Consider the following 27,821-nt stretch of genomic DNA (forward strand, 5'->3'; position numbering starts at 1 on the left):
TTAAATATCACCAAAAGAAAGCTCTATTTGTGTAAAAAAAAGGACAAAAAATTCATATGGGTACAGTGTTGTATGACTGAGTAATTGTCATTCAAAATGTGAGAGCACCGAAAGCTGAAAATTGGTCTGGTTAGGAAGGGGGTTTAAGTGCCCAGTGGTCAAGTGATTAATGTACATGTGGGAACTTTCATAAAAGCATAACAGGGAACGATAGGTTGCTCTTGGCTGGTAGGAAATATAATACTATGAAAGTAACAACTAATTAAAGTAATGCAAGGCTTAACCTATGAATGTTACTATTCATAGGCTAATTAAGGATGGCAACTTTAGTTTGAGAACTAATATACTGTACATATGCAATGGAAAGCTGGAACACATCCAGAGATGAGGCTATGTGACTGGGTATTGGCTACTGCAAAAATATCAAATTAATGCTTCTGTAGTGTCAATATATACAGTAATTGGCATGGCAACCTACCACTACTTAATGATTAATGGGCCCCAACAAAGCCATGGTCTGAGCTAGCCAGATGTGCTAGCTAACATAGAAGGTGCTTTATGGTGCAAGTACCTTAAGTGTAATCATGTTTAGGGAAACTAAGGAACACAAAATGTTTCAACCTCTTCAGGAGTCATAGTTAGTCACATTCAACTAAAATTGTTCTGTAAGGTTTAAAGTGGTTGTAAAGGCAGAAGGTATTTTACCTTAATACATTCTATGCATTAAGGTAAAAAACATTCTGTGTGCAGCTCCACCCCCGCCAGCCCCCCCATTATACTTACCTCAATCCAGTGTTGTGTTCTAAAGCAACAGCTCTCTCTGCTCTGTCATTGGCTCCCACTTCTGTCACTCAAATTCTGTGACAAGGGGCAGAGCCAAGCAACACTGTCTGAGTCAATGAAAGCAGACAGTGCCGCTTGGGATCAAGCCCACAGGTGTGCCACAATAGGAAGCGGCTTCCTTCGGTGGCACACGAAGAGTAGGAGGAGGAACCAATAACGCCATCGGGGGACGCAAGAAGAGATGGGTAGGGGCTGCTCTGCGCAAAACCATTGCACAGAGCAGGTATGTAAAAAATTTTTGTCATTTTTTTTTTTTAATAGCATTTACAATTACTTTAACCACTTCTCACCCGGCCAATGTATAAATACAGCCGGGCGAGGCTCTCCAGTTCTGGAGATCACTGGACATTTGGGGGTATTTGTACTGTGCTGGCATTTTAGGGCTTCAAGAAATGAGATAGGGTGTCAGTACATCAGGACTGATCAATTTTCAAATATATACCATAGTTTGTAGACTCTATAACCTTCACACAGAGTAAATCATATACACTGATTTGGGTTATTTTTACCAGATAAATGTAGCATAATACATTTTTTGCCTAAATTTATGAAGAAAGGTTATTTATTTGCAAAAAACAGAAACTTTCAGAATATTCAGGTATCTTTTGTTTATATAGCAAAATATTTAAAAAAATGAGTGGTGATTAAGTACCACCAAATGAAAGCTCTACCTGTCTAAAAAAAAATGATACCAATTTCATTTGGGTACAGTTTTGCTAATTAATTTTCTTTCAAAGTATGACAGCGCTGAAAATGTAAAAATGGCTTGGGCAGGAAGGGGGTATCAATGGGGTCAAAGATGAACTCCGAGCACAAAAACTTTAATATAAAATAATTCCTCATTAGCCACTATAGGATATAAATCCTCTTTGTGTGCACTAAATGCCTTCACAAAGCCTGATATTAACTTGAAAAAGAAGCAGTGACATCATCACTGTGTTGCCTGTGTAGAGAGCAGAGCTGTGGGAGTGTACCTAGCAGACCTCAACCACTACAAGCTGCTGCAGAAAATTACAGGAGGGGGTGGAGACAAGACCAGTCATCCCGAACAAGGAGAGAGAGCAGCAGTGACCAGTCTTCATTACAAGAAGCTCCTGCACAGAGACAAAGGGGTTGTTTTACTAAAGGCAAAAAGACTGTGCACTTTGCAAGTGCAGTTGCTCCAGAGCTTCCTAAGTTAGGTAAAGCTTCACTTTGCAAAAAGTACCCAATCACATGCAAGGAAAACAAAAAAGAACTGAATTTTTGCTTGCACGTGATCGGATGATGGGAGTCAGCAGCGCTTTTCCTCATTTACTAAGTTGTGAAGCTTAGGCTGAATTTCTGTCTGCCTTTAGTAAATCAACCCCAATGTTTCACACTGGATTAGTGCACAGATCTGGAAGAAACACACAAAGCACACTAAGATTCAAATAAGAATATACATTGCTTATCCCAGGGTTCGGCCTCAAAACATTTTGTAGATTCTTCAAACCACTTCTTTGGTTCCAATAGGTCTCAGAAAGATACCCCAGCTTTTAAATCCACACAGGTTGCACAGACACCTTAATGCAATCACCATGAAATGTGTAGACGTTGAATGTCCAAGAACAGAATGGGAGGTGTAACAATTGTGGAACCACCCTTATCTAGCTGCTATACATAATCTCATCCTTGATATCAGGAAGTCTGCACAGATGTTTTTATTCCTTGATTTAGCAGAGTGCTTTATTATGCCCACCTGACCCACCAAAAACTATAGAACACACTATTATTTTTTCTTCATTCAATGCAGCGGGCTGAATGAAAAAAACCTGAAGTGCTCAGGAGGTGCCTCTCTACTAACGATCCAATGTTAGTACAGCGATCTTCCCCATTGAGCTATTGTGTTCTGATAGGTGGACGGCCCTCTGGGCAGAACACACTGATCAGTGCTCTCGGCCATGGGCCGAGAACGCTGATCATATGCCGATCGGCAGACCTTTTTTGTCCAGCTTCTGTACACACGGGCTGAATGCAGCTCGATATATTTCAGCCCGTGTGTACAGCCCTTTACTGCTAACTATCTTGGGCATAGCTATATTTCTATCTGAAAAGGTTTCATGATCCAGCAACCAACATATTATTTAAAGCTGTTGTATGCCCTAAAAAAACAAAAAAAACCTATAAGGCAAAGGCATAATGAGCTAGTATGCACCGCATACTAGCTCATTATGAAATACTTAGCTTAGAACTAAGTGCCCACCCCCGGTCACCGCTGAGGGAGCTGACATGTTCCCTCAGCGTTTATTCCGGGTTCGTAGCTCTGGTGCAGTGAGGTCACTCCACACATGTGCATGGGAGTCCTCCATTCCGGCAAGGTCCAGTAGCATCTGCCAGACCTTCAGAGCGCATGTGCCGCTGACGTCAGTGGCTGCATGCAAGGTGAATATCTCCCAAAACATATAGGTTTAGGAGATATTAATTTTACCTACAGGTAAGCCTTATTATACAACTGCTTTAACAGAATTAAATTGCAAATTATCATATAGTAGACCTGATATAGATTGGATGCATCTTTCACCCAGGAGGTCTAATGTGTCCTATGTTCCCTGGACTTTGGATCATAGGCATTTTTGGTACCTAACTGATTCGCAGCTTCCTATACCTTGGTGTTACCACTTTGTATGACTATAACTCTATTGAAGTATGAGTTATGGAATACTGATCACAGAATTTGAGATTTATGAAAGTTCAATTTTCAGTAAAAAAATTAACTCACAGGTTTGTTTTGCTGACTACTACTGTTTACAACAGGGCCATTGTTCAGGTGTCTTGTGAGGATGCTAGTGAGTGGTTTAGAAAATCTCTGCATTCTGTCTTAGCCTTCTTGTATTTTGTCAAAAAATATCTTAGGCTAGCCTGTGATTTGTTCAGTACAGAGATAAGATTTAAATCTGCCGTTTTTGTTACTAACATGTATTCTGGAGAAAATGAAGGTGACGTGGTGTTTGGTACCACTCCTCCATACTCTTCACCTAGAGCTAGGGCTGCCCTTTTGTAACCACCAAATAGAGGAGAATAAAAGTAGCACAAATGCCCATTGGTGATTGGTTCTGTTTAGGCGCTGTCTGGCTATTATCACCTTTAAGAGCTCCAACAGTAGAACCTCTTTCACCAATATTTCCAGGTGCAACATGCTGCCATTGCAAAGCCAAAGTGTGGTGCACTGATCCTTTATGGTTTTCTTCACAATATACATTTAACAAACAATTCTAGTGGGCAGATTTGGAAGCTAAGAGCCCATTCACACAGGGACGACTTGTCAGGCGACCTAGTCGCCTGACAAGTCGCCTCCCGTTCTGTGCTATGGAACCGTTCTAAGGGGAGCGACGCAAGTCGCTCCGACTTAGAAAAAGGTTCCTGTACGACTTCGGGGGCGACTTGGGGCGACTTGCATAGACTTCTATACAGAAGTCGTTTTGCAAGTCGCCCGGGCAGTCGTTTGCAGGTCGCCTCGCTGAGGCGACCTGCAAGTCGTGTTGCCCCTGTGTGAATGGGGTCTCAAGTGAGCAGATGAGTTTTATTAAGTGAAGAGCTCTGAGGAAAACCTCTAACATTTAATACTTGTTGCATTGATTTGTATTAAGAATTCAAATGCCAAGGAATTTTATCCACTTCTGTACCCTTACATCCTTGGGTTTAGATCACTATACCAGAATCATGGCCGCAACTGCTGGCATAACCAAATCCTGGTATCAAAATTTTCAGGCAGCGATTCTCTTTTAAGTACAAAAGATCTGAGCAGCTGTACAGCCACCTGATCACTTTTACAGGAGGCAGAAAGGGGTCCGACCCCCTACCGCCACCTCCTGCCACCTTTCCCAGGCTCTCCCATTTCATTGGGGAGCCATGGACAGCTGCAACCTGTCGCATCGGAAGCCCAGTGAAGTATAGGAGGTAACTTCCATTCTCTGATCTCTTCTGTGACAAAAGAAAGTGGAAGCTGTGAGGATTTTAGCACTTCTGGTTTTGGTTTGTTTGTTTACTAGTCATTACCAGCTAGTATAGCAGCAGATCAAACCAGTCTTGGTTTGACCAGCTGCTTTTGGAGAGCAGAGGACAGATCACCAACAATAGACCCCAGATAATTCCATAAAGAGTACCTGTCACTGTCCATGCAATCACATGGAGTGTTGTTTATCCCTATAGCAATAAAGTTGAAACAAAAAACAAATAAATAAAGAGATAGTATAAAAATAAAAAAGACATTTTTAATAAAGTAAATAAATTTAAAAACTGAACATGCTCCATTGCAACAGCCACCATTTTATTCTCCAGGGCCTTTGCTTTCAGAAAATATATACTGTTTAGGGGTTCTAAGTAATTTTCTAGCAAAAAAAGGGCAGATTTTGTATGTGAGAAATGTCAGAATTGCCCTGGGCTGTTGGTATAGGTCACCCATAAAATTTTTTCAAATACATCTAATCTTGTAAAGATGATTCTTTACGAATACACCTAATCTTTGCTAGGGGCCTATGATTAATCAGGTGCATGTCGAAAACCTATGGGTAGGACAGGCATGTAGGTGCAGTTCATTGCCCATAGTTCCTCTGTTTAAGGTTTTTGCTTAAAAAGTAATGTTGTTGTTTACTGGTATAATGGAATAAGTGTGAGGTTTATTACCCAGTTAAGCTATAGCTTTGTCTATTTCAAAGTAATTAGTTTTGGAGCCTTTACTGGGCTAGACTCTTTGTAAATTGTTATTTTATTTCTGATTTCAGCAATCAGAAAATCTCCCCATTGAGTAGATTCTACCTCAATCTACCCCTTTGAGTAGATTCTATGTTCCTGTGACACCAAGACAACAAATGAACATATCTTGGAACTTTTGGATCCGTATAAACTTTGAGACTGTGGGAAAGGGGGGCTAATAGTGACCGCCGACGCAGCCATAGAGGCTGGGAGTTTGTTTATACCTTACTCCTGACTGCTGGCTTTCTTGTGGAAGTAATTTGGCCAGCGGTCACTGCCAGATCCCTTCTGAAGGTAAATTGTTTGAAAGTGGTGCTAGTTGTCACAAAAAGGCTGCACTGACCCACATCCCTAAGTTACATAGTTTAAAGACAGATTTCCTCTGGATGGGACTTTAACATGGGACAGAGAGCAGCTGAGGTATCACACAGGTATTACAAAAATCTAAATCTTTTAATGGTGTAATAACTCTCGGTGGAGCCGCTGGTTTAAAGCGGGCCTGTCCTCTTGTCTCTTTACCCCTCTTAAATTGTTCAATCCCCTTGGCACAAAGAAAGAAGTTATTTTTGGTTATTACTGAAGTTTGTGTGCAGTGTTGTTATTTCTTCTGCAGGTGGAGCTACAGACACCCAGGTAGAGGTAAATATAAACATAAGTGTATATTGTGGGTTAAAGTCAATACTCATACTCATGCAGTGTTGTAATGATATGAGTATTGACTTTAACCCACAATATACACTTATGTTTATATTTACCTCTACCTGGGTGTCTGTAGCTCCACCTGCAGAAGAAATAACAACACTGCACACAAATTTCAGTAATAACCAAAAATAACTTCTTTCTTTGAGAAAATAGTATATTTATATAAAAGGTTATTACAATAACTACACTATCACACCAACGTAGAGCCACATTATAGTAAACAGTTATAACAGTCTGAGTAACATACACAAATATACTTAAGTATATGTATATATCTATATTTATACCAGGGAGCTCCCCCTGCTCTAAACTGTAAAGTCCCTATCCTCTGTAACTAAGTGCAGGGCCCTGCAGTAAAAGAGATAGTCTTGACGTCTTCAGTCTTCACTAGCTTATGAATTTGTAATTGTAATCCACAAAAAGGTATTCCTCCTGGGTGTTGCGCAGTGTAAGGTAATACACTAAAGCAGTTATAATCCAGAAGACTGGTTAAGTGTTCTTATACGAAGGAGATAAACATCTAATATCAATTCTTGAATACTGAAGTCTATGCAGATGTAATGTTCTCCAACTTAACTTGTTCCGTGGGACTATCAGTCCCAGCAACACTCTGTAACAGTTTTAAGTGTGTGTAGTATTTAAACAAACTTCTGGGTGTTAACCCTCTCACCACACGAGATCCGGGCGGATGGATGCCTCTGTTTCAACAGTTCTCAGTCCGTACGGAACCACCGCCACGCCGTCACACTGCTCCATTCAGTAACGACCAGGAGTCCTCGGTTACCTCCTCCACGGGTCTCCGGAACAATCACTTCTGCTGCTTCAGCACACTGTGATATGATGGCAGGATCCCTGCTGCTGCTCCGCTCCCTCACAAAGTAGGCCGCAACCCTGTGGGACACACACACCCACAGAGCTCTGCAGGCAGCCCATGCGTCCCAGGAACAAGAGACCTAAGATGGCTGCTCCCAGCGCTTTTATATCCTCCCACAATGCAGTTCAGTTCTTCTCTTGTCCAGGAGCATTGTGGGTAGGTCACAGTTAAATTTCAGAAGTAAACAATCAATCACTTCCATGTCACTTCTCTTAACCACTTGCTTACTGGGCACTTAAACCCCCTTCCTGTCCAGACCAATTTTCAGCTTTTAGCACTGTCGCACTTTGGATGACAATTGCGCGGTCATACAACACTGTACCCAAATGAAATTTTTATCATTTTTTTCCTACAAATAGAGCTTTCTTTTGATGGTATTTGATCACCTCTGCGGTTTTTAGTTTTTGTTAAAAAAAATGAAAAAGACAGAATTTAAAAAAAAAAAAAATATTTTTTTAAATATTTTGTTATAAAATTTTGCAAACAGGTAATTTTTCTCCTTCGTTGATGTACGCTGATGAGGCGGCAGTGATGGGCACCGATAGGTGGCAGTGATGGGCACTGATGGGTGGCGGTGATGGGCACTGATGGGTGGCGGTGATGGGCACTGATTGGGCACTGATTGATGGCAGCACTGCTAGGTGGCACTGATTGGCACCACTGGTGGGCATTGATAGGTGGCACTTGTGGGCATTGATAGGTGGCACTTGTGGGCATTGATAGGTGGCACTTGTGGGCATTGGCAGGTGGCACTTGTGGGCACTGTGGGCACTGGCAGGTGGCAATGACAGATGGCACCTGTTGGCACAGATGAGGCATATGTGCCTCCTTCCTCTTCGGGACCGATGTCCCTTTGACATAAGCCGGTGATCGGCTTGTTTTTCCTCCTCAGGCTGTCAGCGTGAGGAGAAAACGAAACCAATCACCGAGGTTTTGTTTACATCATGTGATCAGCTGTCATTGGCTGACAGCTGATCACATGGTAAGGGGCCGGGACCGGCCCCTTACTCGGATATGTGATCATCCGAGTCTCTGTGACTCGGTGATCATAGCGCGCACACCGCGCGCCCTGCAGGGTGCGCGTACACAGGGGAGGACGTCCCATGACGGCCTCCCGGAAATCGAGGTCCGCGCTGTAGCCGTCATTCGGCTATGGCCCGGACCTCAAGTGGTTAATCATGAAACATAAAAGTATTGTACCTTTTCAATTATCCACAAGATGGCACTATAACAACTTATGTCCTGTATAACACACATATGGCTAAAAACAAAAGTTGTCAGCGCTACAATGGTTTAAAGTTAAAAAGGTAATCATATAAATGTACATTACATGAAATTGAGTTGGATGCTGATATAGAAAAAATACAGTTGATATCACAATTGATAGCCACAGTTAATCTGTTGAAATACAGATGAGGACAACAGAAATACCCAACGTGTTTCAAGTCTGTAATATATACTTTCTTTTCTTCAGGGGTGTGTGGTTGCAGCAATTGATGGACAATTTGAAAGAGTATAAATAAATATATGATGCATATAATACAACATCATAATGGACATGTATAATATCACGCCATTTCTTATTTCATATCACAATTGTAAATACACTGACCGTGCAAACTGTATAACTGTTCAAGGTATCTTGCATCCAATTAAAAAGGAAGATATTAAAAATGTGCTGTGGTTGTAAGCCCGATCGGTTCCGGTTCAGTGAGATGAGAACACTGCTCAGGGCGCATCTGGGCCCAAAAGGGGGGATGGTCCCTCACAAAGGACGCCCTGGCAAAGCCCGCTAGGAGTTCCCCTCGTATATCCTCGAGAGACTGTAGTCGCTGAAAGGAAGAAAGGGGATAGTTATTGGTCTAATGTGTGCACCAAACTAAATATATGACAAAACTCAAAAAATGAAGCATATATAGGGGCATATATAAAAATTAATTGAGAGTGTATTTACAGTTGTGATATGAAATAAGAAATGGTGTGATATTATACATGTTCGTTATGATGTTGTATTATATGCATTGTATATTTATTTATACTCTTTCTATCAATTGTAGACGTTTATACGTCCTGCTGCAACCACACACCCCTGAAGAAGAGAAAGTATATATTACAGACTTGAAACGCGTTGGGTATTTCTGTTGTCCTCATCCTGTTGTTCTGTATTTCAACAGATTAACTGTGGCTATCAATTGTGATATCAACTCTATTTTTTCTATATCAGCATCCAACTCAATTTCATGTATTGTACATTTATATGATTACCTAAGATTTCTATTTTTGAAATACCCGTGTGATACCTCAGCTGCTCCCTGTCCTATCTTAAAGTCCCATCCAGAGGAAATTTGTCTTTAAACTTCTGAAGGTAAATGAACAGTAATATGCTTGCTTAGCCTCAAGAGTGCAGTGGTGACATGAGGGGTCTAATAGACCCCTCATGTCTCCTTGAAGAGAACCTTTCACCTGTTCTATGCTATTACATAAGAGGCTTATCAGCCCTCTTGTGATAGCAATAAAGTTAAAATGTTAAAAGCCCCTTGTCCCCATGAATATGCACATACTAGTGCAGACAGGTACAAACACAACTCTTGTGCCACACATATTAGGTATTGTCACGTATACTGTAGTATGCATAGGTGGATGTTTGCCTCTGTGGTATGCTGATTACCATACATTGCCAATCAAATAAATAACTCTTATTTATGTTAACAGCATTTTGGTGGTCATATGACTAACTCCGCTACTGCATTGTTTTTGAATATGGATATTTGCATGTTCTTTTTCTGATAGATAGTGCTCTCTTATTTTTGCAGGTCCTGCCCCAAGCTACACTCCATCTCCAGCAGCTGGTTACCCAGCACCCACGCAAGACCCAACAAGTCGCCCACCATGGGTGACTGATGACAGTTTCTCTCAAAAATTTGCACCAGGCAAATCTACAACTACCGTTACTAAGCAAATCCTGCCCAAAGCAGCACCACCACCACTGGCTCCAATCACCACTCACAGCTATACACCTCAGCCCATGAGCCATCCTCCCTCACAAGTACCTCGGGGGCTTATCCAGCGTGCTGAGAGATTCCCAGCAAGCAGCAGGACCCCTCTGTGTGGACAATGCAACGGTATTATTAGGTATGTACAGCACCAATAAAAAGAGATCAGAGCCATGTTTACTGTTTGGCTTCTGGTCATTTTCCATGATTCTGAACTGCTTGAGTTTAGGTGAGGAAAGTGTCTATTTAAAAAAGCAGCAGTATGATCACACCACATTATACGGCCCATAAAATGTGGGCTGTGGTGTATAACCTATGATGCCCTACGAAGTTCTCATTGCTTAAAAGAGAAGTATGGCCAAACCTTTTTGGGTTATGCTTATCTTTTGGGTAATAGGAGTACATTTACCAATGTTCTCCTGTGACCTAGAGTCAGCTGATATTGTCTAATGCCTGCTATTACCTGAAGGAGCACAACTGCATCGAGTTGAGAAAGCATTGCAACAATATTGTCAAGATCCACCCTGCCTAATTTATAGTTGGCTCTATCTTTTAGGGTGTAGCCTAGAGCCAGCTGTTCCCACCCCCTCCCCAGCTGGGCACTCCAGTGAGTGCTGGAGGAGCAGTGTAGGGTGCAGCGACTGACAGTCACTTTTCTCTGTTGGGAGCAGACTGAGAGCTGTTCAGGGGACAACTGACTGCTCAGCTCTTGGTCTAAAGCCTCGTACACACACGATCTGATTTTCGGCAGGAAACTATTACGTTAGTACGCTTCATCAGACCATTGTTGTCCAACTTTCCGCCAACAAATGTCCATCACACAAAAGTTGAAAGTACAAACATGCATGCTCAGAATCAATACTCACCAAACACAACATTAGCAGAAGGTGCCCAAAGGGTGGCGCTCAAGAGCTGAAATTCCTCGTAGTACGTCACTACGTTCGTGTTAGTTGGCCGACAATTGTGTACTGTTTGTATGCAAGACAAGTTCCTGGCACACGCCCTTCGGACAAAAGTCTCACGCTTTGTTGGCCAATAATCTCATTGTGCATACAAGGCTTAAAAGCTGGCATGGTACAGCTTACAATGTTACATGGATGTTGCAGCATAGTGAGTTTGTATGTTTGCTTTTTACCAATCCCGTAATTCTCCTTTAAAGTGGAGTTAAAAAATTTTTAGATGTCAGCAGCTGCAAATACTGCAGCTGCTGACTTTTAAAATAAGGACACTTACCTGTCCCTGGGTCCAGCGATGTCGGCACCCGAGACCGAACCGTCCCTCGATCCTCGGGTGCTGCCGCCGCCATTCACACTGAGGGAATCAGGAAGTGAAGCGTTGCGGCTTCACTGCCCGGTTCCCTACTGCGCATGCGCGAGTCGCGCTGCGCGTCTACACTGGTCCCCGTTGTGTTGTGGGAACTGTGTATTTCCCACAACACAACAGGGGTGGGCGGGGAGTCTGCGGCTAGCTGCGGCTAGCTATACCCGGAAGTGGGTGCAGATACCTGTATTATACAGGTACCTGCACCCCCCTCCCCCCTGAAAGGTGCCAATTGTGACACCGGAGGGGGGGAGGAATCTGATGAGCGGAAGTTCCACTTTAGGGTGGAGCTCCGCTTTAATGCATCAGAGAGAGCCAATAGTGACTTTGGCAGGTCTGTTTATTAGGTCATTCTTCTGGCTTTTGTTTAATAATTGCCATTCAGGTGTTTGTACTCTACTAGTTTCAGACTCCTGAGATTAGCAGAGCACAATGTGCTTTTGTAAATCACACAGATTTGTTTTATTTTTTAATCAGCAGCGGTATGGCCACGCTACACCATAGTACTGTTTTTAAATAAACTCCTCATTTTGTTTTAAGTACATTTCACACATTGGTAAGTTTTGCTTTATTGAATAACTGGTGATACACTAGCATGAAGGGCTTAGAGTCCACTTGCAGCAGACAAAGAACGCAGCATGCAAAAATGTTCTGGAAGGAAGACTATGCAAGAATTGTAGACAAATGCAAGCACAAAGTTGTAGATGTAATGTGTAAAAAAAGGAATGGTAGAACATAGGATAATGCCAGTGACATCATGTTTATACATTTAAAATGAGCAAGGCAAGGTGGTGATTTTTTTTTCTTTTGCTTTTAGGTGTACTGCCATATTTTTTAACTATAGATACTTGTCCATAGTCATATTTAATTTAGATATCCACAAATAATTACAGACAAGCATTAGTTAGACACCTTAAAGTGATTGTAAAGGTTTTCATTTTTAATAATAAACTTTATACTCGCCTGCTCTGTGCAGTGGTTTTGCACAGAACAGTCCCAGTCCTATTCTTCTAGGGTCCCCCACCAGTGCCCCTAGTTCCTCCTCTTCTTGGTGTGCCACCATGGGAAGCTACTTCCTATGGTGTCACACCCACGGGCTCGATCCCAGGCCACACTACCTGTGTCCATAGACACAGACAGTGAGGCTCAGCCCTCCCCCTGCATCCTCATGACAGAATTTGATTAACAGCAGCAGAAGCCAATAGCTATCATTATGCCCTGTGAGGAGGGAGAGAACAGTTTCATAATAAGTGTTTGTTTAGCCAGAACGTATTATTTGTTTAAGGCCCCATTCACACCTGAGTGTTTCGTAGCTCCAAGCTCCAAATTTGCTTAACTTTCAAAATCCCATGGTTTTCAGTTGTGCCTTTTCACACCTAAGTGCTGTGCCGCTTCAAGCTTGTAGCTCAAAAAAGTACATGACCTTCTTTTGAACTATAAGCGTACAGCCAATACCCGACCAATTTCAATGGGAGTGTCTGAAAAACATGCAAACACAAAGAATTAACAAAAACTCACATATCACACTTTTTTCTCCTCATTACTATCTTTCATATGGTTATAAATAATTTAAAAAGCTCAAGCCTCAAAGTCCTGCAAAAACATCCATACTAACACTAAAAACACTGCAAAACTACCGAAGAAACTCAGCTCAAGTGTGAATGCAGCCTTAGATCTGGATAGAGTGAAGAAAGATTAGAACCCATGTAATTTTAAACTGCTTACCTGGGGATCTGTACTAAAACACATCTTTGCCATGAGGTGTTATTAATTCTGATGCGGCCTCCAATGGGGATGACAAGGGCTTCGTTTGCAGATAAGTTTTTACATAATGTGCTAGTATGCAATGCATACTAGCATATTATGCCTTTACTTTTCAGGTCACCAAAAAAAGAGGCAGTGTTTACTTCCTCTTTAATGCAATGCACAAGAACAGACAGATCCTAATTGGTCCTCAAAGATTTCCTGTCATTTACTGCCCAGTGACAATGGCTTTAAAAGACAAGAAGTGAGGAAAAATCTTCAACAGAGATGAAGACAACAAAAAAGGGCTGACAAGGGTTTTAGCAGTATTTTGCAGTGTTGCTGTTGGAAATTTCCCCTCACTTCCTGTCTGGTGAAACTATTAATAGTACTCCAGATGGAGAAAAACTCAACTGAGGAAGGATTAGTACCCCTTTCTATAGACATATACTGTAAGTAGTTGTGTATTAGAGGAATTTTGATTTTAAGTTGATGGTCATGTTCGTTATTTTTTATTTATTTATTTCAGGTACTTATATAGCACCGTCAATTTACGCAGCGCTTTACATATACAGTACATTGTACATTCACATCAGTCCCTACCCGCAAGGAGCTTACAATCTAAGGTCCCTAACTCACATTCATACATACTAGGCACAATTTAGACAGGATCCAATGAACCTACCAGCATGTCTTTGGAGTGTGGGAGGAAACTGGAGTACCCAGAGGACCACCACTGTGCCGCCCTGTTACATCTAAATGTTCAATTTTTTTTAGATAGATAGATTTTCTTTAACATTTTGGGTCCAAACACTGTTAACTATAGTGATATTTTGCTTTCTGATGATTATATAGGGGACCTTTCTTAGTGGCAATGGGTCGATCATGGCATCCTGAGGAGTTTAACTGTGCCCACTGCAAGTCATCCCTGGCTGATGTGAGTTTTGTTGAGGAGCAGAAGGGCGTTTACTGTGAACGGTGCTATGAGCAGTTCTTTGCCCCAACTTGTGCTCGTTGCAACACTAAGATCATGGGGGTAAGTAAGAATTTATATGTATTTAAAATACCAAACTATTATTCAGATACATATAGTCTTTTCTCGTGTTTCAAAATCTATTACAGTACAGTAGACAGTAGAGGTGCGCATCTTATTTGGTCTCACGATTCAATTTGATTACAATTATCTGATCAACGATTCATCACAATTACTGACGAGCTCCCACTTCCGCTTGGGCTGCCTAGGTGGCCCTTCCTCCCTGCAATCTTCTGGGACACGCCACAGGACCCAAAAGATTGCCCGACTATGCAGGACAGCACAGTGAGACATGCACACCCGGCTGTGAAGCTGCAAGCTGCCACAGCCGGATGCCCACAGTAGTATTGCCAGTACCGTGGACAGGCGGGAGAGAAAAGGGAGGGTTTGGGAGGCTACATCGCTGGAGTGTGGCACAAGTGAGTGTCTTTATTAAAAGCCAGAAGATACACTTTTTTTGTAGCTGCTGACTACAAATTCTCAGCCCCACCAGCCTTTCTTCTGATCTGATAGCTACAGTCAGCGGGTGGGGCTGAGAATTCCCAGTTGACATCGGGACTCAGGAGAGACATGAGATGGGAGAGGAGAGAGGCGGGCTGGGCCGGGCAGGGCAGTCACATGAGCGGCATGTTTTGTACTGTGAAATTCGGTATGAAGTTCCATATTTTTTTAAAAACCACATACAGCGGGGCACTTCATTCATTGTAACTCGGGATTTATTAAAACACAGCAATTTTACCAATATGCTCAGAGCGCTCTCCCGGGAGGGGCGGGGCAAGTCGGGATGACGTCACCCGGCAATCGATTTTCTGGTCGTATGCATCGATGCCGCATCGGGGACATCCAAATCGCAATGCATTGATGCAGAGATTAATTTCAGCACCCCTAGTAAACAGTATACAGTAATACATACCGTAAATACAATCACAAAAATCATATAAGCTTTAACATGCTAATGTACTTTCAAAAGTGTTTTCAAACATTTCTAAATCTGCAGCATAAATTAACCACTTCAGCCCCGGAAGAATTTACCCCCTTCCTGACCAGAGCACTTTTTGTGATACGGCACTGTATCACTTTAACTGACAATTGCACGGTCGTGCAACGTTGCACCCAAACAAAATTGACGTCCTTTTTTCCCACAAATAGAGCTTTCTTTTGGTGGTATTTGATCACATCTGCGGTTTTTATTCTCTGCGCTATAAACAAAAAAATTGCGAAATTGCCAAATTTTTTGCTCAGTTTAGGCCGATATGTATTCTTCTACATATTTTCGGTAAAAAAAAATCACAATAAGTGTATATTGATTGGTTTGCACAAAAGTTATAGCGTCTACAATACAGGGGATAGATTTATGGCATTTTTATTATTAATTTTTTTTATTAGTAATGGCGGCGATCTGCGTTTTTTATCGTGACTGCGACATTATGGCAGACACATCGGACACTATTTTGGGACCATTGTCATTTATACAGCGATCAGCGCTATAAAAATGCACTGATTACTGTGTAAATAACACTGTCAGGGAAGGGGTTAAATACTAGGGTGCGATCAAGGGGTTAAGTGTGTCCTAGGGAGTGATTCTAACTGTGGGGGGATGGGCTACTTAGGACAAGACAGTGATTACTGCTCCCAGTGACAGGGAGCATTATACTAGAACTCCGTGACACGATCGCGGGACACCGGCGGACATCGAGGGCACGGCCACGGAGTATGCGGCGGGCACGTGCCCACAATGCCGCATCTTAAAGGGGATGTACCTGTATGCCCACTTGCGCAGCCATGCCATTATGCCGACGTATATCGTCGTGCACTGGTCGGCAAGCAGTTAAAAGACCCCCCCCGTTGATCCTGCCATAAAAGTTCTTTGTTTAGGCACTTCTTATTATTGTGTGACAGCTGCCTCCTACTTGTGCTCTTGTGTTGTCACTTGTCACATGCTCCCCTGGAGGAGACTTCAAGAGGCCATTCAGACACACATTGTGCAGGCTTGGTTCCACTCGTTTTTTTAGTTTAGTAGCCTCCCTGGCAGTTTTCCCGAGTGTGGCTCGGGGTTAAATTTCAGCACCATTAACGGTAACCCCAAGCCACACTCGGGATTACATCTCAGGATCCTGGTGCAGTATACTTGTCCCCAGGATCCTGCGATGTCCCCCCGCTGTGTTTGCGGGCTCTATCCTCTGCCCCGATGTCCTGTGTGCTGGGCTCCATTCCCTACGAGCGTTGCGATGCACAGGGGTGGAGCCTGTCGGCAAATTCAAAAAAGTGAAAATTTATAACACATACAGTACACTGTAATCTTACAGATTACATTACTGTATGAAATCATTTCACATCCCTTTTGTCCCCAGTGCTTTGTCCAGTGCCCTGCATGCAGTTTTATATTATATATACTGTTCTTTCTGCCAGGAAACTGGAGATTGTCCATAGCAACCAAAAAGTGTCCCTTTACGTCAAAAGTGGTTTTAGACCAGCTAAAAAACAGCGATAGTAAATTAGAACACTTGCAGAATTGAGCGATAGTGAATCGTGGGGAAATGTATTTTATTATTATTATATTATTATTTTTTATAATTATTTATTTATTATATTATAATTTATGATTCTGTGTTTCAAACTTCATCATACCCAGGATATCTACTAGACTCTTGTTGGACAGATTTAAGTGTGTTATTGCTAAGAATTACAGGCCCACAATATAAAACGCCACATTTCTATGCAAAATAATTGTACCGCTTTGAGACGCAAAAATCTGAAACAATCATAACGCCAGAGAGGTTAAAAGTCAGCAGCTCCAAAAAGCATAGCTGCTGACTTTTAATAAACCAACACTTACCTGCCCCACGGTCCAGTGATGTGGCCACCTGGAGGCTAGCTCCTCTCCCCCTCGGCGCCGTCATGGTAACTGTGGGCACCTGGCCGTGACAGCTTATGGCTGGGCACTGCGCATGCGCTAGTCGTGCTGCACTCTCCTATTGGCCAGCCGATCTCCTGGGACCTGAGTTGTGTCCCAGAAGATTGCTGGCAGGGAGGGGCCACCTAGGGCGAGAGGAGGAGTTGCCTAGGCGGCCGAAGATAGGAAGCAGGAAGTGAGACAGGAACTCCCACGAAAAAAGGGTACACACTCCCCCCCCCCAAAAAAAATGACGTGCCAAATGTGGCATGTCAGGGGGCGAGGAGTGCTTAAAGCGGAAGTTCCACTTTTGGGTGGAACTCCGCTTTAAATCTATGTTAACACATTAACAACATGCCTAAATGATTACAGATAAATAAACACACTCCCATACACTCTGCATAAAACACACAACAGAAATTGTCTCCCCTACTTTACCCTTCAAAACACCAACCAGGTTGTCAAGGTTAGCACACTTCTTTGTTTTCTGGACCTTCCAAGTTCCCAAGGAGGAAAATTGATTTGTCACTTACCTGCCTTTAGTGGTAACTAAATTGGAAACCTCAGATGAAGAGATGGCTTGCTGCCCCTGAATTGTCAGCTGATCCCATTAATTCAGACTTGTGTTTGTTTTTTACATTTTCAACTTCTTCTAACTTTACATTCTTACTTCAACTTCTAATTGAGAAAGGGATTTAAAGCGTAACTCCACTTTTGTTGAGAAAAAAAAACATTCCCCTCTGTCTGATCTATGTACATTCCAGGGATTTTAACGCATTTTTTTGCAGATTCCTCCTACCTTTTGTTATTCTGAATAAATCTGTGTTTGTTCCTCTGTGCCCATGTGCTAAGTGAGTCTAATGGGAGTGGTTTCATAATTATCAACCAGCTGCTGCACTTGCAGGGCTCTAAAGAGGAAAATTGCAGGGTCTGCATCCCTTTAGACCAGGGGTCTCAAACTGGCAGCCCTCCAGCTGTTGCAAAACTACAAGTTCCATCATGCCTCTTCCTGTGGGAGTCATGCTTGTAACTGTCAAACAAAAAGTGATCAAGCAAGATACAAATCTTGTGAAATGTGTTAACTGCATTCCCTGTCATGTGTCTGGCTTTGACAATAAAGTATCCATCAAGCAATCCAAGATTCCAATGTGCTACAATTTTATTTGATATCCTTGTAACTGTCAGCCTTGCAATGCCTCATGGGACTTGTAGTTTCGCAACAGCTGGAGGGCCGCCAGTCTGAGACCCCTGCTTTAGACGTTATTTCCTATTCAGGGTATCTTACCAAAAATTACATATTTGTTGCAGATTTGTTTCAAAAATCTGACTTGTATTAGTGCAGACTTCTGGGAAAATCAGTGAGCCAATCACACAAGCAGAAAATGATGTTTCTAGGGGGTGTTCTGTACACATTCTGTGTATAGAACACCTCCAGGTATACATATTGCATTGCACTTTACAGAAAATTACAGAGCTGCAGATTGAAAAGGAAAGTAAATTATTTAATAACATTCAATGACATAATATGACTTGTGTCGCAACTGTATATTCTATATTATTATTTTTTTTATTTGCTATTTTCTTCCCATGAAAGTGGAGTTACCCTTTAACTGGCCCTTTTTTTTTTTTACCAGTTTGAAGCATGGGACACATTATAAAGATCAATGGACTTATTGCACATATGATTGCATCATACATGAAATTAAAGGGATTGTAAAGTCTCTATAGAATGCATGAAGGTGAAAAATCTTCTGTGCTACAGCTGTCCCCCAGAGCTCCCCTTTTTCTTACCTGAGCCCGTTCGTTCCAGCGATGTGCATGAGCCCAGCGACTCCAGCCTCTGCCTCTGTCCTTTTTGTATATAGATTTATAGCAGCAGGAGCCATTGGCTCCCGCTGCTGTCAATCAAATCCAATGACACGTGAGCGGGGGACGGGGCTGAGTTCTGCTGTCTGTGTCAATGGACGCAGCAGCGGGACTCGTTTATCCTGAACATTGGCTGTTTTAGCTGACATGCTACCTTAGGGCTCATGTACACTGCAGCTCAAAAAAATTTTTTGAGCTTTTATTACTCTGCCTAAAAGCTTTACAAAGCTTGTGCTTTTTTTGTGTTCTTTTGTGCATTTTTCTTAAGCTTCCTTGAGCATAAGCATTTTTTTTCACAAACCCTCCCCTCAGCTCAGCTGCGTTTTCAAGCTTATTTGAGCTTTTTTGTGCCTTTTCAAGGTTTTTAGCACTTTTTCATGCGTTTTTGGGCACTTAGGCGTCTTTTCTGCTCGTATGGTAATGAATACCACAGTAAATGAATATAAATTCCTTGTAGTTGTCAACACTACAATAGACAAAGCATTGTGACCAAATATATATTAAAAAAAAGTGCAGAGCTTAAATTGTAATAAGTGACATAACAGTGATAATCTCACAAGACCATATAACATATGGATATAAAGTGCATAGTGCAGAAAATGAAAGAAACAATATATATAATTTATATATATTGAAGAAAGTACAAAGAGATTGTAGAAGTTCCAGTGTGATCAAAGTAATTATGGATGGTAATGATAACAGTCCATATATAACACCAATAAGTAGGCATCCACCACCAAGGATGGGATTTTGCGTTTACCGGATCTAATGGACTTGGATACCGTAGTACTGAGTCAATAAGGCATTGTTAATCCAAATATTGATTGCAAGGGCAGCTTGGTAGGTCTCACTTCACCACCTTGAGAAAGGATTGCCACTCATTCGATAATTTTAAGCATTCCGGTAAACCAAGTAATATAAAAAAGCCTCCACATAGTGTAAAACCATGATTGCCAACTTTATTTAAAAAGGTAGAACACTTACATCACATCCAACAGTCAAGTCTTTTCTGCCCGAAAGCTCCTCTCAAAAGCGCGAGTTTGGTGGGGGGGATTTCTGCCTGTAAGAGCATATGCATGTAAACTCCTGAAAAAGCCATAGTGTGCATGGACACATTGGCTAACATGGAGGGGAGTTTCCAGACAGAAAAAAATGAGAGCTCAAAAAAGCTCAAATGCCTGTAGGAACAGCTTCTTTGAGATGCATTATGCATGAGCCCTTAGGAATAGTCACATTTTATTAGCTATTTCGATTGACAATTGTATTTATAAAAAGCATTGTCATAATTGTCCAATTACTAAATCTAAATTACATTCTAAAAAATGGACTGAAAGGCCATTGCCTCATTTTAACAAGCACAAAGTGCCTAAAAGCACCAAGAGAAATGGGGTCTTAACACCAAAGGTTCATACTGACGCAGTTGAGCATTTTTTTTAAACATTTTGCTGGCAGTAGTAACAGCACTTTGTCCTAGGTCAGAAGAAATCTTAAATATAGAGTATGCCTGACAAGCGTTGAAATATATGGTGTCCATAGTGTAGACGCTGTGCCCTGTTTCATAGTTTTGAGAAAGCATTGAATGTAAATACTCATTATTTTAAGCATAGAAGAAAGCTCAATGCCATGTGTTAGGTCATATACTTCAGACAGACTGTCTAGATAACAATCCCAAGCTGTGAATAGACCCAACAGTGCATTACAAGGTCACAATGCACCACATTAGCTAGATTAGAAAAAGCCTGGCAGTACAACAGAAAAACAGCATGACCTTATCTTGCTTTACTCACTGCCACATTAAAGTGGAGTGACGAACACTTGGGAACCATTTCTTGGAAATTATTCATCTATGGATGCCTTGCTATCTGTAGGATTAGACATGATTTCAAGCTAGAAGTAAATAACATTCAGGAAAGAGGCAATCATGCTTGGCAAACAAAGTTTAAAGTGGTTATAAATGCAGAAGGTTTTTTATCTTAATGCATTGTATGCATTAAGATAAAAAGCCTTCTGTGTGCAGCAGCTCCCCTCAGTCCCCCTAAAACTTATCTGAGGTCCCTCTAGCTCCAGCGATGTTGTAGGAATGTCTCGGCCTTCCGGGACTCCCCTCCTCATTGGCTGAGACGGCAGCATGGCACCATTGGCTCCCGCTGCTGTCAATAAAAGTCAGTCAGCCAATGAGAATAGAAAGGGGGGGGACACAGGGAGCTTATGATGCATTAAGGTGAAAAAATACCTGGCAGTCGCCGGCCCCCTAGCCCCCCCGTTTTACTTACCTGAACCCCTTCATTCAGTTGGCGGGGATGGCAGCCATTGGCTCCCGCTGCTGTCAATCAAATCCAATGACGTGGGCGCTGAGGGGGTTATCAGATGTGGGGAGGAGCCGCGAGAGCCGCCGGGGGACCCCAGAAGAGCAGGTTCAGGGCCACTCTGTGCAAAACGAGCTGCACAGTGCAGGTGAGTATGACATGTTTGTTATATAAAAAAAAAAAAAAAATTACCCTTACAATCACTTTAAGGTTATAGTCATTGATGCCTATGATATTCATAAATTCAATTAATTACTGGTGGGTACCCGACCATATCATCAATATATCATCAATATATCGATGAAAGGTAATTATATACTCCAGGTATTTACTAGTGTCCCTATTGCAACCCCCCTGCACCTGGAGGTAATGGGAGGGACCAAACATAAAAATATTCCTTGTAAGGATAAATCTCAAAAGATCCAGTATAAACTCGTATTTGTAAGCAGGTTGACCCCGTTCACGCAGATGGTCTGCCACAACACGTAGTCCCAACTCATGCGGGATCGTGTTGTACAGGCTTTCAACGTCAATGACAACAAGCCAAGCATGTTCAGGAACAAAAATACCTTCAATGATTTTAATAAGGTCAATGGTATCCTGTACATAGGAAAACAAAGATATCATGCGGTGACTCATATATGTGTCGATTAGACTACTTGTATTTTTCAGTTACACATCCAGAGATGACAGGACGACCAGGGGGGCTCAGTTAAGGACTTGTGGACCTTGGGTAGAGCATAAAAGGTAGGAACTTTGGGTTCCTGAACATTCAGAAAGGTCCAGGTTTGTTTATCAATCAGGTTTTTGGAGTAAGCTTTGGTAATAATACTTCTATATTCATTGCAGTAACATTCAATAACCATTCGAGAGATTGGTCTGTACCATTCTCGATTTTGAAGAATATGTGAACACATATGTTCATAATTTGCACGATCCATAACCACAAGGTTTCCACCCTTATCAGCTGGTTTAATTATTATTTCAACATTTTGTAGCGATAATAATGCCTTCCTAAGGAGTGGAGAGAGATTGTCGAGACGTGACCTCGACCAAGTCATCTCTTCCACATCTTTGGTAATTTGTTGCACAAAAGTCCAAATATTAGGATTATTACCCAATGTGGGAAAGTTCTTTGATTTGGGTTGAAATAGTTGTGGAGGAGAAAACATTTATTCAATGTAGTTCGATCTCGTGGTGGTGGGGGGTCAAGGGGCGAGTCAAATAGACTTGTCACTCTCCTCCCACAATTCCATGGGTTCTTGAACAGCTTGGACCTCTCTAAGCGTGAGATTACTCCCACCAGTAGAGGAGACCAGATGATCAATGTTTTGTGGCTTGTGATATAATACCTTGAACATTAAACGTTGGGCAAAAAGATGAGTATATTTATTAATGTCAAAACTATCTGCATTTGCATCAGGGCAGAAGGTTCCTCAGCAGTACGTGAGATGACAAATTTAAGATTTGAAATTGAGTTTCTCCATCAGGAGTTACATAGTGGGAGTTTCCAGGGTCCCCAGATTTCGGGACTCCAGAGTTGCTGGTGGTAAAAAAATAGAGGCCACCTTAGGATCAGTTTTAATAGGTATTGACATAGTGGAGTCACTTACCTTAGTGGACGCTATTGTCAGTGCTAGTGTTGAACAAAAAGAAAAGGGAGCAGATAAAGAATAATAATACCTGTTAGCTTAGGTATTAGCATACTACCACAATTATATCAGCATATGAATTTAGACATTAGACTACTTGACTATAAACAAAGTAATTACTGGATTTATCAGCGTATAACACGCACTTTTTCCCCTTGAAATCAGGGGAAAATCGAGGGTGCGTGTTATACGCCGAACCGCTGCCTCGGAGGGGAAGGAGGGACCGAGCGCCGCCGACATAGACAGAGCCGAATGTACTGTGTACATGGCTAGGTTCGGCTCCGCTCGCAGTCATGCCCAGTCCCGCCTCCTAGCATTTACGTCCCGCTATTGGACCAGTGTTGTGTCCATCATAGGAGCTGGGCCAAGGGACGGGACTGCGAGAGGAGCCGTGAGAAGCCAAGTACACAGGACATCCGGCTCTGTCTATCTCGGCGGCAGCATTTAAAAGCGATCATGCTTCAATTTTGGGCAAGGCTGCAGATGGACACTTGGGTAAGGCTGCAGATGGACACTTGGGCAAGGCTTCAGATGGACACTTGGGCAAGGCTTCAGATGGACACTTGGGCAAGGCTGCAGATGGACACTTGGGTAAGGCTGCAGATGGACGCTTGGGTAAGGCTGCACATGGACACTTGGGTAAGGCTGCAGATGGACACTTGGGCAAGGCTGCAGATGGACACTGATCACTCTGCAATGATGGGCAAGGCTGCAGATGGACACTAATCATTCTGAAATGATGGGCAAGGCTGCAGATGGACACTGATCATTCTGCAATGATGGGCAAGGCTGCAGATTGACACTGATAAGGCTGCATTGATGGGCATTTTTTCCTTAAACTTCCCTACTAAAAGTTTGTTCCTTAAACTTCTCTTCTAAACTTGGGGTGCGTGTTCGACGCCACGTGTTATACACCGATAAACGCGGTATATCATTGCAAGGCAAAAATAAGAATGCAATGCACAAGAACAGTAAGTAGATAAATAAGTCCATTTGAATGCAGTGCACTAATTGACATGAATGACAGACTAAACTAAATCTAACTGGCATCAGCAGAACTGGTAAAGGAGTAGCATAAACCATGAACCATTTGAATCAAGAACAACATAATGCAGTAAACAACTATCAGCTGTATCAGAGTGCACTCTGTATACATTTACAGTATGTCCCCCTTACATACACTATATTAACAAAAGTATTGGGATGCCTGCCTTTACACACACATAAACTTTAATGGCATCCAAGCTTAGTCCGTAGGGATCAATATTGAGTTGGCTCACCCTTTGCAATTATAACAGCTTCAACTATTCTGGGAAGGCTGTCTACAAGAAGGTTTAGAAGTGTATCTAAAGGAATGTTCTCCCAGAAGTGCATTTGTGAGGCCAGGCACCGCTCTAAATCATCCCAAAGGTGTTCTATCGGGTTTAGGTCAGGACTCTGTGCAGGCCAGTCAAGTTCCTCCACCCCAAACTCGCTTATCCATGTCTTTATGAACCTTGCTTTGTGCACTAGTCCAAATCATTTGGAGGAGGGGGGATTATGTGGTGGGATTGTTTTTCATGGGTTGGGCTTGGCCCCTTAGTTTCAGTGAAGGGAACTGTTAAGGCATCAGCAAACCAAGACATTTTGGACAATTTCATGCTCCTAACTTTGTGGGAACAGTTTCGGGATGGCCCCTTCCCCCCGTTCCTGTTCCAACATGACTGCGCACCAGTGCACAAAGCAAGGTTCATAAAGACATGACCTCAACCTGATAGAACACCTTTGGGATGAATTTGAGCGAAGACTGCGAGCCAGACCTTCCTGTCTAACATCAGTGCCTGACCTCATAAATGCGCTTCTGGAAGAATGGTCAGACATTCCCATAGACACACTCCTAAACCTTGTGGACAGCCTTCCCAGAAGAGTTAAAGCTGTTATAGCTGCAAAGTGTGGGCACACTCTATATTTAACCCTATGGACTAAGACTGGGATGCCAAAGTTCATGTGTATGTAAAGGCAGGTGTCCCAATACTTTAGTTATATAGTGTATACAATAGGCCATGATATATTATATATAATCTCCTGAGATCTGGTTTCCCCTATTAAGTAAATGTTCGGTATATAACCCCTGACTTGACTCTTCAGCCAGCTAATGGTGGGGCCCAATCTGTATGGTGGTGAGCTCATTACTTTCTCTTTAAAACTGCATGCAGTGATTTGTATTTAGAATGGTAGGCAAATGTACAGTCTCCTAGTGTACTGAATTTGCTAAAAAGTGGTGAAATAGGCACCATTGCAATCACTCACCATGTACAGTGAACCTTGTGCACATGTACAGTGAACCTTATCCTGGATATTTGACAGGCTGCAGTCCTCAGAATCCTGATCTTTGGCTATCTCCAGTACTCTGTTTCTCACAAGCCCAGTCTCTCTAGTGTTGGCACAGACTGGTCCAATCAGCAGGTCTTTACTCTACAGTCCTCAGTAGCAACAGCCTCTTAGTGGTTTAGTCCTCAGCCTCTGTACACACACGGCAGACAGATCCCTTTAACTCTGGTCCCCGCACACCAGCCCTCCATGGTTTTCTCTCTCTGGTGGAGTCGCTAAAACGCAGACAAACTGGTCTGTGTAGCTCCAGTCCCCAGCAGCAAGAAAAAAGTTCTCAAAAGTTGGGGAGAGAAACTTATTTATCTCTCCTATTACAAAATGTCCTTGGCTCTTGTAGTAAACAGCCCTTTTTAATTTCACAGCTCAGCTTTTCTTCTGAACTACATTTCCCAGTGTCCTCTGCTGTTTCATCATCCATGAAGGAGGGGGAGCTGCTGCAAGTCTCACTTGTTAACTGCTCTGCCAGTAGGGAGGAGGGAGGAATAGGCAGAGAAAAACACACAGTCGCTGGAGGGGGAGAAAAAAACAGAGGAGCATGCAGTCAGCAGAGCACCAAGCTACACGGTATCCCCCTCAATCCCCCAGTCTGAATACTACTGTGCAAAGAATTACAGGCAGCTGATATCAACACAAAGTTAGGCATTTATGGTAACTCTATGTAAAAATACATGTAATAAATACATAATTGAATTATGTGATCTTATTTTACATCTTTCTGAAATTCAGGCTTTGGTACCATTCATTGCAGGTCCTTGGATTTTTAAATGTTATTGTATTGAGATAAGGGCTTGAGCACACTTTTAGGTTGCTTATCATTTCCAATTTGGCATTCACATTAAAGCAGGACTCTAGATTTCAGTGGACTTTAAATAGTTTGTTTGGATCAAGCTGGTTTATACAAACTACTTCAACAAATGCAGCAGATGCATAAAGTATACAGTGCTGTGTCCTGGCAGCACCCCGGAGAGGAGGGCAAACTATGTTATAATCTCCACCTCAGCCAATCAGAAGAAGCTTTGTAGTCATTCATAGAATAAAAAGCTGTCTGTCGATAGCTGAGTAGCACTCAGTCCGACTTGACTTTCTTCCTGGAGAACACAGCTCTGTATAACTGTATGTAGCTGTTTGTACAGCACTCATAGACAGTGCATCTGTTAGTAAAGTAAATGGTTCATTTAGACCAGCTTGGTCCAAATGAGCTACTTACAATTCACTAAAACCTGGATATCAGCTTTAAAAATGTAATAGCACTTATTCTAAAAGTGTATATCTTAAAGTGTATTTTCACTTTTATAACATCTACTTTATATCTTTGTTACATGCATAACTAAAAAGTATTCACAGATTGTAGCTTACCTTTTCTTAGATGCTCTATTCAGGGCCCTTAAGCAAGGAAAAATCCTAGGTAGCTCTTATTGTTTACGAGGGGGCTGGGTAGCTGTGTAATTAACCCTGTCTGTACTGTGCAGGAAGATTTTCATTATCAATTGTACCTAGATTTGAACACTGTCTGTCTGGCAAAAGGTTAAAGGTATACAGGCTTGGTTTCTTGCATTGTATGTTAATGAGGACAGACTTAGGACAGGCTCACTCTAACATTGTGTAAAAAATCTTGCAAATTTGACTGCAAAAGTGGAAATACGCTTAAAGTGGTTGTATACCCTTTTTTTTATATTTTTACCTACAGGTAAGCCTATAATAAGGCTTCTCTGTAGGTAAAATTAATATCTCCTAAACCTGTACATGCATGAGCTGTGAAGGTCCGGCTGAAGGTCCGGCAGATGCTGCTGGACCTTGCTGGAAAGAAGTCTCCCGTGCACATGCGTGGGAGTGACGACATTGCGGCTCCGGCCACTTACAGCGCCAGGGCTGCGAACCTTTGAAGACACGCCGAGAGGAAATGTCAGCTCCCTCAGCAGTACTAGCTCATTATGCCTTTTGCCTTACAGGTTTTAAAAAAACATTAAAAAAAATTTGTGCAGGTATACAACTGCTTTAAAAGCGTATGTCCTGGCAAAAAAAAAATGCAGTACATCTCTGCAATACATATACATTTCCTGTGTTTTACCACTTTAAAGACCATGCAAGTATAGGAAATACCTGTCGATCTGCTAAAAATTCCCTTAGCTCTAAATTCGTGTTGGGGGCTGACAGCACACACAGCATTTTTGTGTACTGAGTGTAGTCAGCCATGCCCAGTGGTCTTTTGCTAAACTACTCAACCACTCCCACTCTCACATCTATATAACATAAAAGTTAACTACTATAAACTGTATCCAAGCTAAGAACTCAAAGGAGTTTTTGAGAAAACATAAGTAGTGTGCAGATGACATAGGGCAACCCTAAATTTCCAAAAAGATCAACAAGTTATTTTGTCACTTATCAAACAGATATAGTATAACAAAATGCTTCCATTAGTATACTAAACACACCAAAAGGGGGTGAATAAGAGAAGTTCATTGTTAGGGCTTGTTTAGACTTGCAATTGGGGTGGCAGTGAAAACATGCGGTCA

At 42.1% G+C, this 27,821-nt stretch overlaps 1 protein-coding gene across 1 annotated transcript in view; it reads left to right on the forward strand.

Moving 5' to 3' along the window:
* Window positions 1-27,821, forward strand: part of LDB3 (LIM domain binding 3) — a 277,023-nt gene that overhangs the window by 236,502 nt on the left and 12,700 nt on the right. The window contains exons 10-11 of the mRNA XM_073596730.1: window positions 9,946-10,264; window positions 14,044-14,224. Of these exons, the coding sequence (XP_073452831.1) occupies window positions 9,946-10,264; window positions 14,044-14,224 (500 nt within the window). The remainder of the gene's footprint in view (window positions 1-9,945; window positions 10,265-14,043; window positions 14,225-27,821) is intronic.

This window comes from Aquarana catesbeiana, linkage group LG08, assembly GCF_042186555.1.
Source record: "Aquarana catesbeiana isolate 2022-GZ linkage group LG08, ASM4218655v1, whole genome shotgun sequence".
In the NCBI taxonomy this organism is placed as follows: Eukaryota; Metazoa; Chordata; class Amphibia; order Anura; family Ranidae; genus Aquarana; species Aquarana catesbeiana.